At 37.2% G+C, this 13,003-nt stretch overlaps 1 protein-coding gene across 2 annotated transcripts in view; it reads left to right on the forward strand.

Moving 5' to 3' along the window:
• The first annotated feature begins 5,528 nt into the window (after positions 1 to 5,528).
• The window catches only part of Nedd4 (E3 ubiquitin-protein ligase Nedd4), a 523,801-nt gene continuing 516,326 nt past the window's right edge, over positions 5,529 to 13,003 (forward strand). Inside the window, exon 1 of one of the 2 annotated variants that reach the window (XM_090395739.1) lies at positions 5,529 to 5,626. Coding sequence is in view for 1 of the 2 variants with exons in the window: in XM_090395738.1 (XP_090251864.1) it covers positions 6,049 to 6,111 (63 nt within the window). In the remaining variant the exon portion in view is untranslated. Of the gene's footprint in view, positions 5,627 to 5,881; positions 6,112 to 13,003 lie in introns of those variants that run through there. The other variant, XM_090395738.1, reaches the window with a different exon arrangement.

The following is a 13,003-nucleotide window of genomic DNA, read 5'->3' on the forward strand; positions in this document are numbered from 1 at the left end:
ACTTATTTCATCATCTGGTGTGTACAGTTCACGCTCCTCTGGTGATTGGAGGAGCGTAAATTTTTTAAACATAAGATTCATTTTCTAACAAGTGAACTCAATAAAGGAACAATGATACTGCCTAATAATGGGAACAGTGCTCCCCTATGCTGTAAAACCAGTTTTCTTCTAGTAATGAAGGGAAGCGATTTGTTGCTTAGTGCTCTTATAATTTTTCCCCCTTCGTAGGGGTGACTTCTGGTTGTATTTTAGTGGAATATTTCCAGATAAAACATTTTTGCAGATTTCACAGAGTGTCGTGATTTGGCTGGAGGTGCAGTGTTTTAAGGCATCATTTGCTTGTTTGGGAGAGGAATGAGATTTTCATAGCGTTTGAGTCTATCAGCCATTCAGGTATAATTCAGTAAACACTGTGTTGGGTTCTTCTCCTGGCAAAATCCGTGACCTTAAGCATAAAATATCAGGTGTTTCCTGTCTAAAGTCTAAAATTAAATATGAGTGGGGTTCCCGTGTTGCATCTTTATAAATCTGAACTAACACGTTCGTTTGTCCTAGAAATACTTGGGAAGATAAATGAGAAAACTGTGAAGAGTCTCGAGGATTTTTAAAAGCAATAACATAATCACTATTGAGAGAAATTGTCCGAATATGTGTTACTTTACAGAATAAATTTTGTGTCAGTAGAATGACACTGAGGTTATGGTGATGTGAACCTTTTATGAAACATCAGCTATTTCCGTGCTGTCCTTAGCCTGGTTAACCAAATCATCGATTATTAGTAAATTTCTCACATTAGAATCAAATTCAGGTAACTTCAAACCATTCACGAATTCTATGTTGGTAAATTTTTTAAATTTATCCTGATTTTCACTGTAACAGTAAACGATTCGCTCCTGTGGTGGTTTGATTAGGTGATTACAATGTTCTATGAGAGACAACACGAATGTTGTTTTTCCTGACTGAGTAGCTCCGGAAATAATGCATGTAAATGGATGTATGAACATAGAGAAAATGATAACACAGTTAGACTGTGGTTATTTTTATATAATCAGAGATCACGTAAAAACTGATAGATACTTGTTTTTAATATAAAAAAATATCCCCATCAAGATTTTTTTTTTTTTATCACAGTCACTATGTAATCATACCAAGACGAATTTTTTCTTTTTAAATTCTAAGAAAAAAAAGCTATTGTGGAATAATAGTAACAATAACAGTGATGCAACTGCACAAGAGAAGGGCGACACTGCAAATTATCATGTTGGGAAACAATCAAGGATTTTTACCTACCAGGTAGAATGTTGTTTAGTTTTATGTCCCATAGATGCCATCTATGTCCCATAGATGGCATCTTTCGCTTATGGGGTATGTGAATGTAAGGAATTATCCTTTAAAATACCCATAGAGAAAAGTCATGTGTTTGTTGACACTATGTGCTTCGCAAACGTGTATCCGAATCTTTTTGTTACGGAGGTAGTTTTGAGTTGACAGCTCCATTTGTCTCTATGGACAGAAAATGGTACAGGAATTTGGATGTTTTGTGGCTCACCCCTTACTGCTGCTATCATTGATTCCAGATTAATCTCAGTTGCAGCGCGAGAATTTAAAGTAATGCCTTTGCATTTGGTCACAATCTTATTTCCCCCCCCCGCACGTTCTGTAGGAATAAGATTTGGGGCTTGTGATAACAACTCAACTATTAGTCACCGTCGAGTTCGTCGCCTAGCTCCCCAAGGTAGTGACCAGTGGACGGTGAGTATTCGTCCGGTTTTTCACTGAAAATGACAGAATCGGTATCTGTGTATAAAAGCCGTCTTTGCAAAGGTTCTATGACCTCGTATAACTTTATCCTGCCGTAGGCAGCTACAAATGAGGAGATAATAGCATTCCCTTTCCTATTTTCCGGCTGGGTGCCTTCAATAGGAGAGTAGGCAACCTTCATCTGCTCTTCTGAAACTATCCTGGCATCTTGGATAACTTTACTGTTATCTATAAAAAGTTCTACGAGGTCTTCATAAGAGGAAATCACAGAACGCAGACGAGTCTGTGTTCTTAACATTCTCATGCCAAGCCTTCCCCATAGAGAATTCAAACAAAGGTTAGAAAGTGAACGTTTACCAGGGTTTTTACTAATGTGTTCACTATTTAGCATAATACCTTCCCTTAGGAAAAACTCACCCAGATAAGACTGTCAGTTTTTACCTTCAGGTCATCCAGATGCTTCCTGTTTCAGCTTCAGAAAGGTATCAATGTAGTGAGGAAAGTTTTCTTCACCTTCAATTTTTTTAGAAAAATGCCACACCTCGTAAAATTCTATAACTTTATAACCGCGAGCACGTGCTAAATCTAATTCTGGAGTGCACCAAAACCTGTAAAAGATCAGTCCGTATGAGATCATAATGAGGACATTTCAGAGGCACACTTTCCACACAGGGGGAAGATTAATATTTCATTCACTGTGATGGGCAAAAACAGTAAAAAGAGATCGGTAGGTGCTTTCACTTTTGCATTGCAAATACCAAAGTATTTGCCAAGCTAAAGATCGGTCCTTTTCTGAATCTTCTCTCCAGCCTTTTGGTTGGAGAACAGATACAGAAAAGGCTGAAGATAGAGAGTTGTAGAGTAGGTGCCCTCCCCCGATGAGTCTTTGGACTCCCTCGAGGTGCTACATAATAATAATAATCATCTACCTATGAAACTGGCTGAAAATGCATGAAAAAGCTTCTATTCTCAAATCTATCCTATAATAACTTTTCTTTTATCCACCTTATGAAGAGTTGACACAAGGATACAGAGACTTCTGCAGAAGAGTAGGCTTAAAAGTTTAATATAACTTCTCTAATGCCTCTTTATTCCCAGACGAAACTCTATTAGTCTCACGCTTTAAAAAAAATGGGTGAGAGACTTTACCCTAAGCCATCACCCAAAGTTAATCTCATACCTTTCAACTATTTTAAAGCCATTAGAGTACGCTAATCTATCCCAATCACGTAATGCAAACCTCTGACTCTTGCATTATTGTGTGAAGTTGATGTGCAGTTGATATATCCGAGCTGCTTTTAAATCCTAATTTTGTAAAAGAAAATAAAACACCAAATTTTCATGAATTAAAGATGGATTTACTCGTCATCTGCCGAAAATAATCTTGAAAATGCACCTCTATTGTGTGACTAGAATCAAATTTCAAATTTCGGTGCCCTTTTTTTATTATGATAGGAGGAGCGCTGCCATATGGCTACAGTTATAGATATCAGTGGATATTATTATTATTAAGTATTATTTATTTAATTTGTTATTTTTTTCTCATGGCACTTACATGGAATCCTAGGATTCATCATCGGATTCCTCTATGCATCACAACTTCCATCTAATTCAATTAACATTCGAAAACACAAGCGCATTTTTCTACATAAAGTCAAACATAAGTTTCCAGGAAGAAAAGAAAAGAAACTACTTTCTTTGTATGAGACTTGCTACCTGACCTTAATCTGAAAAATCCGTAGAAATTCACGATCTGGATAATATATACCTAGAAAACTTTCTGGACTAAAATCAATCTTTGGTGGTCTAAAGCCACTACTCTGTTTATTTTAAATATTAATTAATGATGTAGGGAAAGATTTAAGGTAAGACATCCATTTCTTTGCTGCCGATGGAAAACTGAGGAGTGCAAGAGTTGATAAAGTTGATATAAATATTTTGCAGGACGATTTAAATAAATTATCGGTGTGGATAGCATGAGCAAAGGACCATGGTCTGAATTTAATGTTGCAAAATGTAAGGGAATGCATTTCGGGATGAAAATATTACAAACTGTGTATCATATTGATGGTGATATGGAGTCACCATGGAAGAAGTAGTCCAACCCTTTTGTAATGGGAGTGACCTTCGCCCTGCAATGGGAAAGATACAGGCCGAATATCATATATCATCACATTTCATTTTCATTTAATTTCGTATGGTGATTCAACGGCCTTGAGGCCCATTTACGGGAAGGTACGGCACCACCCTGAGACTAGGAACTTTGAGATAATAGTGGATAGAAATTTGAATTTCAGAAGGCAAATTATAAAATTTGGCAAAATATCTCAGTGGATTACTTGGATGGTGAAGAACACATTGACAAGTAAAAATATGAAAGTTGTTATCCCTCTTTTTAAGGCTCTGCACAGATATGGTCACCTACGTTATAAGGGGACTGGGAGGTTGTGGAGAGAATTCAGAGACAAGTGACCAAGCTTGTAACAGGTGTATGGAATATTTCCTATGAGGATAAAATGCAGGTGTGTGGATGGATTGCAGAGTTTAGCTGAGTGGCGGAAGAGAAGGGATATAATAGAAACTTATATGTTACTAAAGGGAATCTAATAAGATTGACACAAAACAAATTTTTCGTTATATGGCGAGTATTTTTTATTATTATTATTATTATTTGTCACCTCCAGGGAGTCCAAACACTCATCGAGGGAGGGCATCCACTCTACAACTCTCTACCACTCACAATCCACCAACTGAAACGCCATCTATCGCCGACCACCACCACTTATTTTCACAGACAATCACAAACATCCATGCCCACAGCGGGATTCGAACCCGCAGCCTTTTGGCTGGGGAGCGGATACGCTAACCACTCGGCCAGCCAGGCTGGTACCTACGTGTGGTGCCAGCCTGGCTGGCCGAGAGTTATATGGCGAGTAGGGAGAGAACATTGTCACCTGGAAGTTGTGTAAGAGTGTGATTAGCAAGGGTGTGCAGACTAGTTTTTTACTTGGACAGTAGTGGATTGAGTGGAATCGTTTTTCAGAGGTAGGTGTGAGTTCCCTAATGGTGAATGAATTTAAGGAGAGGTACTATTATTATTGTGTTGCTATTATTATTATTATTATTGTTGTGTGACACCTCCAAGGAGTCCAAGGACTCATCGATGGAGGCTCCTACTCTACACATTTCCACCACTCAGTCCACCAACTACAGCTAACTGAAAGTACCACCATATCTACATCAATGCTATTTACTGCTCACCACCACCACTAGTATTTTCACAGACAATGGCTGGAGAGCGAATAAGCTAACCACTCGGCCAACCAAGCCGGCGATAGATATGGTAGGTATGATAGATAGATATTGGGTTAATAATGGTCAGTAGTGTGAGTCTCCACGATGAGTCTCTTTATTCCATGGAGATCCCTATATAACAACAACAATAATAATAACAACAACAACAAATATTTCTTGAGTTATGTCGAGTTCGAAACCAGGGCTTTTTCAACCTAAGAGCCATTCGGTGTTCTAAACCTGGGCTATGGAGGAGTTGGGAAGTCCTATAAGTGGTGAGAGGAGCCAATCAAGTTGATATAGAGAAAACATGAGAATAATAATAATAAGTTGTGGGAGAACTATAAGCATCTCCCGAAAGTGTAGTAAAAAGAGTAAATAAATAAATAAATAAATAAATAAAGGAAGTGAAAACAGACTTCAAGAATAGCGAATGAGTGGAATACGTCGCTGGAGTGAGAGAGCGAGTGGTGATTTTACTAATCAGTGCTGAATATGTTCTACGTGTGATGAATGGCTGTATCGCATTTGACGTCCGTAATTAGTCTTGTGGTTCCATGGAGTTGTGAAAGTATTCTTAATACAAATATTTTTGTACTACTTCTAGAATTCGTTTTCCATTGAAAGAATACTAGTTATCGATAGTATCATTTGGATAACAGTTGCATTTCTATTAATTGATTTGAATTTAGGGGTTTCTGAATTCTTGTTCGTTAGAATTTAAGGGTGCAAAGGATTCATAAAATTAAACTTTATGATTTAAATACACCACCTAGTGGTGTAAAGTGTTTACGGATTTGACTTATATTGCACAGTAATAATTAGATTGCACACTTCTGAGTTATTAAATGGCGGTGGTGATATATTTTTGTTTGTCTACTTCCTTGTAGTGACTTTAATATGTGCCATGCAGTAATCATCACCTATCTCATTAACATTTCTTAATTTTTTTTCTTAATGAAGTAGTCAACAACTGAAGCGCGTACATGTTGCATGGCGGAATCAAAGATATATGGATGGGTTGAAGATAGGGATTCACCTGAAGAAAACTTGCAGGTATGTTTATAGCTAGGCGCTGTTTACCTGTGGCACAGGTTATGATTGTGCAACTGAAGCTCCATCGTTTTATCTTAAATTTCGTCTCTGTGACATATCGGCTACCTGTAACATGGTGACTAAAATAACTGGGCGTGAGGTTACCTCGAAATGAGTATGTTATTGGCAAACAAGTGGTTTGGTTAGTGAAAATTGGACTTGACCATACGCCTTGAACAAATCACTTCCAGTAAACCAACAACTAGTTGTTGGTTTACTGGAAGTGTTGATAGTTCCAGCACTGTTTAATTTATGTATTCCTGTGTTGTACAGTTTTATCTTACCAAATCCCCACCTTCGCCATGATTTCGTGTTTTCTGTAGATATATTTCCAGGTTCCATTCAGTAAATTATACTTTAATAGCAAAGTAGTGAGATAGAGAGAGGGAAAAAAAAAAAAAAAACCTTGACACTTGTCAATTCTAACATCCTAGTAAAGTGTTCTAATGTATTGTAGTTGTATTTCCAGTTGAGGTTAATTCAAACAATACTAATTAAGACATCTTCAGACATGTATGATAATTTTGGTCATAAAAGACCAAACCAGATCTCAAGAAATGAAACAATAATACTATAGGGTATTTTAAAGTGGATGGTGTAGTGATGGTTCTTAATATTAAAGAAATGCTAGAAGGGATAGGAGATGATGACATAAACATGAAACTCATGCAGGATGCACTTCCAGAAAAAATGTTGATCTTGAACAAATTGGATACAGGTGAAATATCTGCCATGCCATGTCTGACAGATTTCTGTGGTTTGGTTTGGTATTAAAAAAAAAAATAATAATAATAGGACTGACTGTGACAGCTGTAAAATAAAATAAATTAAATTAAAATACATGTTAAACTCATAATCCAGAAATTATTAATTTGTATTGTCTAAAGAGGGATTTAACAATAAAACTCATGTTCATTAGGTAGAAAAACATTTGATAGAAAAAAATGACAGTATACTCAGTCATTTAATTACAGCCATATCACATCCAAAAATAACCACAAATAAGAAAATAGAATCTGATTTAAATTAAAGATGCTAAGAAATATTCATTCAAGTGTAAGCAAACGAAGTTTGCATATGAAGTAACTTCACATGTAGGCTACTTGTGTAGAGGCTAATGACTTCACATCAATTGCTTTAGTATCCCATAATGCATAGTATTATACTTTTTCTTAAGGATATGTGCTTTGCATTATGGGATACTATGGCTACTGATGTGAAGTTATTAGCGTCTATACAAGTAGCCCAGTCTTGAAGTTACTTCACAAGCAAGCTTTTTTTCCTTACACTTGGATAAAGGATGAAATCAAGAATGTAATTGGCATCTTTAATTTATAGTATAATCAAGTGAAAAAACTTTCAGAATCTGATTTATCAGATTCTTTTGCTCTGTATTGTATTATCTACATAACTGAGGAATGGTAATTATGTCCAAATCATTCTCACATACTGACAGTATGCCTAAAATTCAGACTTCATTTATAATAAATTGGGTAATTGATTTCAGGTGGAAATAAGGATAAACATTTGATTACTTGGCTATGCCTGGATGATATGTAGCTGTAAGTCACTTTTCGAAAAGTTTGCGTGCTGTTTATTATTTTTATTAATCTACTTTCATGAAGTGGGGAAGGGAAGGTGATTTTGCACATCCAGTAACATATCCATTATATTGAACCTTAAACTCATTCATCTCTGGTACAAATTGCATATCTGTCTGGCCATTGAATACTATTCTGACATATGGAGTGCTTTCCCCCTGAGAGTTTTCTAAAAATACATGACTCAGTATAAGAGCAATTATTATTATTATTATGGCCTCCATGGACTCAAAATACTCAACGTGGGAGGTCCGTCCTAGTAAACACAAAGTCTATCATACCACTCCTTCGTGCTCTCACCACCCTATTAAGCAATGCATTCCACTGTTCAACCCCCCATTCAAAGAAACCACTCCTCACCTTCTTGCTTACAGCTTCCTTTCGTAACTTCCAGGGTTGGTTCCCCTTGTCCTTGCTCCTTCCCACTGTTCCACCAAGCAAAAGAACTCCCCAGTGTCAACCCTGTAACCACCTCTCAACAGAGGTGGTTACAGGGTTGACAGGCTATACATATGAATGAGACTTTTAAAAGTCGCATTCATATCACCTCTCCTTCAATCTACCAATCTCTGCAATCCACATTCTCTCAGCCTGTCTTTATAATTAACATTGTACAGTCCTGATACCATCTTTATCTCTCTCTCTCTCTGCACCCTTTCTACAGTTAATTCATCCCCTTCAAATCCTGGGAATCAGATTTGAGAACAACAGTCCAAGTGTGGTCTGATCAGGGCTTTATACAATGGAAAGACATCTCTTTTATCTCTGTAGGTCAGCATTCTTCTCGGTATTGCAGCATTCATATTGGTTACCTATACATTGCAGTATGTTCCCTGAATTTCAGGTTTCTATCATCATCACCCCCTTGTCAATACTGGATCTTCAAATCCAGTATTGACAAGTTTCTTTCCCTTCAGATCCTTACAGCTTCCTTTCGTAACTTCCAGGGTTGGTTCCCCTTGTCCTTGCTCCTTCCCACTGTTCCACCAAGCAAAAGAACTCCCCAGAGTCAACCCTGTAACCACCTCTCAACAGAGGTGGTTACAGGGTTGACAGGGTTGACTCCCTTACTTCCTCCAGTATTATTCCTCCAACAGAGTATGCAGCCTCCCATTAATGTATCCCAAATTATAAGACCTTACATTTTGCTACATTAAACTGAGACCCCCATTCATTTGCCCATCTGTCCAGTTTATTGAAATCCTCTTGCAGGGCTACCATATCTGCAGTATTACTAATAACCCTTCCCAGCTTCACATTATCTGCAAACAACTGTATATCCCCCTTGCAATCCACTGACAATGTCATTGATATGAAGGTTAAACAATACAGGTCTTATTATTGAGCCCTGTGGGACCTCACTTGTAACCTTCTGCCTCCTCGATATTGTCCCCCTCCCTACACAACTACCTATCAGAGAGCTAATCCTGAATCCAATTTGCTAACCTGACATCTAAACCAACGTGTTGCAACTTAAGTATCATAGCTTATCATGTGGTATCCTATCAAATGCCTTTGTAAAATCCAAAAAAAAAAAAAAAAAATGGCAGAATATGCTTTTCCCTCATCAGCTGCTCTTGTCACTTTATTATAAAAGGCAGTTATATTACTAAAGCAAGAGTGCCCCTTAACAAATCCATGTTGACTCTCACAGATAATATTACTCTTATTTTCCCAGTGATCCCTTACTAATTTCTCCAAGATCTTAATAAATACTGATGAAACAGAATCTTCTCTATAATTTGACACTTCTACTCTGCTACCACCCTTATGCAATGGCACTCTCTTACCCTCCTTCCACTACTTGGGCTTGGCCAGACTTTCATTGAAAAGCCAGGTCAATGGTGCTGTCAGTTCTTTAGCACATTCTCTCAAAACCTGTGGTAAAATTCCATCCTCTACTGATTTTTTGTCCAGAGTACATATTTGAAACACACTCTCCTCTTGCACTTCTACACGTCAAACCTGCCCTAACCCTCTACTATTAAAACCTACTTTTCCAGGAAACTCACAAACTACAACTCCACTGTGTGCTTTGCATCAGTCATTCTATTCCCATTTTTATCCAATAATGTCATTCTTCCACAATCATTTCTCCTCTTACCGGCCACATAGCTAAAAAATTCCTTAGGGTCTTCTTTGGATCTCAGGGCCAATCTTTTCTCATATTCCAGTTTTGCCTTTCTTACCATACTAGTCACTCTCCTGGCTTGAGTCTTATATTCTTCATGCATCTACTCTCCACCCATTATGTTGATTAATAACCCATTGCTTAGCAGTTTACTCTTCTTTATACAAATATTTAGTTTCTGCTGCTTGCATTTTATACAAATACTTCCATGACCACTGTTCTGCAGAACTTGAAGTGGTGATAATCCTGCTCTCCTTTAAATCTGTTTCTCATGTGTAGAAGTTTATTCATCACCTCTATGTAAGTCAAGTCAAAAGAGCAAATTTTTTCTTCTGCTCCATTATCCCTTTTGCTGCTGCTGCTTTTTTTTTTTTTTTGGAACAGACCCTGTTCCAAATTTCCTAGAGTATAGTCAGCAAATCTTCAAATCCAGTGTTTGATCCTGAATGGAGAACTTTACAAGCAAATTCTTTATTCAGGATTTAACATACTAAATATTACTAATTAAGGAGATACCTGCACATCAGCACATAATTATGAAAATTTCCTTGTGTCATGTAATCTATATGTGATATATACTGAAGTTTATTCCTGTATAACTGAATTCAGAAGCAGAGAATTTTATGTTAGAATAGTGAGAATTGTGTAAGGAAATTGTTAAATTATTGGTAAATCCCATTAAGCTGTCTAGTACATTACAAAATTTCCAAACAGATAATAAGTAGTAATCCAAAATAATCGTATGTAATCTGTATGAGTCGAGCGTAGCGCCGGAGGCTGTACCTACGCGGAAAGTGACGTTAGAATGACTACCTGGAATACGGTAACCTAACAGATTAGGGAGAGTTGGGATCATCCAAGGGGCATGAACTGTGAGGTTCGTGCGGTAAAGGACACATCGATTAGAGGGCACACGAAAGGGCGAATAAAGGATGATGCGCACTATATTACAAGGCTTTTTCATTCTTCGGTTCCTGGATTCCAGCTTTGGAAGGTTTGTCAGGTGATTTGTGAGAGAGCAGTGGGTCAATTACAACGATATCGGACGACAAGGCCTATTCCTCAGAATGCTCGAGGATTTCCAAGCGAAGCTGATCGTGATATGACGGCCTATGCAGAATCGAGCCTTCGAAAAGGGTCCCATCGAAGAGAACGTGGTAAGTTTCCTGCGGAGCGGTAGAAAACATGTCAAAGTCCGGAAGTGATTCAGGGTCAGCGTAATGTATCGCCAGGCGCAGAGACAGCCCAAAACTATACAGGAAAGTAACCCAGATCTACATGTGATAGCATCATAAAAATCAGAAAGGATCCGGTAATGTAAAGAATTTCATTCTATGTTAAGATCGCTTTGAAGAAATGAATTTTGTGCATACTTTAAGCTAAGGACATTTTTCTAGAGAACTTTTAAGTGAGAATTTGATTGAATTAGTTAAACCCTGTGGAACAAAGAAGTTGATAGGCAGTATTTTTATTGAGAATCACTAGGCTTGACTAATGAAATTTAGAATTAAGATAGCTATCGATAGAGTGTTAATGAAAGTGTTTAATGTGTATTCAGTGAATAACTTGTGAAAGGAATTATAATCTAGTAGTGTTATGCTTACACTTAATCTTATCTTTTCATAATTGAAGGATTTAGCTTACTCAACTTCATCGATGTGACTTAGTATGAACCTTGACTTAGTGTGAGTTTTATTCTATTGAATATTTGAATTTTCTTAACTGTAAATGTTTTGTGCTTTTCCAATAAATATGTTTCGTACCAGACACCTGAGTTTATGCCTGATTACGAATTCAAACCACCACTTATGAAATAGAACCTTTTTGGCGGGAAGGAATTTAGATATTGTAGTTTAAGTGAGATTCGGGTCATGACTGCTAACTGAATCTGCTCTGCGCTAGCGTAAGATAAATTATTGTGTGTATCCCTTTTGAATTTAGAATTATTTCCCTGAACAAGGGTCTCTTCTGTTATAGGATATTGGCTGGCGCAGCATAAAATAAATTTTGCCAGTATCCGAAAAGGAAATAGTATCGAATTAATATTTAAGAGGCACAACAGTAGATTAGATAGCGGGCTGATTAGAGATAGAATAAAGTAAAATATAGAGAAAGCAACAACACCAGTTTCGACAAGTTTCTTTCCCTTCAGTTTTTTGTCCATCCATGGTGTTAGTACACTATAGGGTGAACAGTCTCATATATGGAATTACCAAAAAAAAATCATTCCACTCACCTACCACTTTGGCAAGCCTTATACTCTACCCTTTTCTCGCCTTATACTCTATGTACAATCCTCTCCATGTTAATCCTTTTACATTTCCTCATCAACTTAAATGTCTCTATCATATCACTTCTTTCCTTTCTATTCACTAACCTCCACAGTTTACAGTTCTTCACCCTCTCCCCTATAACTTTATTGTTATGTACCATCCAGTCATTTTCGACTCTTGGTGATCCTGTGAACAAAAGGCTCTCCATCCCACTCAGCCTCTTGTCCCTTTCTTTCAGTAATTCTAAGGTCAAGTTGCTAAGTTCTTTTAAGTTCGCTTCTTCTCATTCTCTCAATCTTCCCCCAACATAACTGCCTTTTCCAATGATTCATCAGCTTGCATACTATGTCCAAAGTACATCAACTTCTGTTTAGTGATCACAAGATTCTTAATAATCTCCTCCACACTTATAATTCAAATGAATCAATTCACTTTCTATCTTTCTTTTTAATAATCCAGCTTTCACATCCGTAGCATCAGATACCTCAGGTTCTTCACTCCCTTACTCACTAAAGTGAGCCCATGGGGGAACTTACTATTTATAATTTGTTTTGTATTTTTTTATTCATGTTTTGGAAACATAAAAACAATAACAAAAGACGATTGCATTCATGCACACTGCAGGATTTCAACCCACAGCCTGTTGGAGAGTTGTGTGCAGACCACTTGGCCGAATAGTATTATTCCAAATTCTGAATTTTATCCACATGCTTAAGCACAGTTCTGCTAGTATAGTATGGTACTTTGCAATCCCTCATTAATCCAATCTAGTTGACTTAAATAACTGAGAGGGACTTGGCATCTATATTGCACCTTATAACACTCTGTAGCTTAGCATCATCAGCAAA

The sequence above is a fragment of the Typopeltis vanoorti genome, chromosome 7 (assembly GCF_054136105.1).
Source record: "Typopeltis vanoorti isolate ZY-2024b chromosome 7, IOZ_Tvanoo_1.0, whole genome shotgun sequence".
NCBI classification, from domain to species: Eukaryota; Metazoa; Arthropoda; class Arachnida; order Uropygi; family Thelyphonidae; genus Typopeltis; species Typopeltis vanoorti.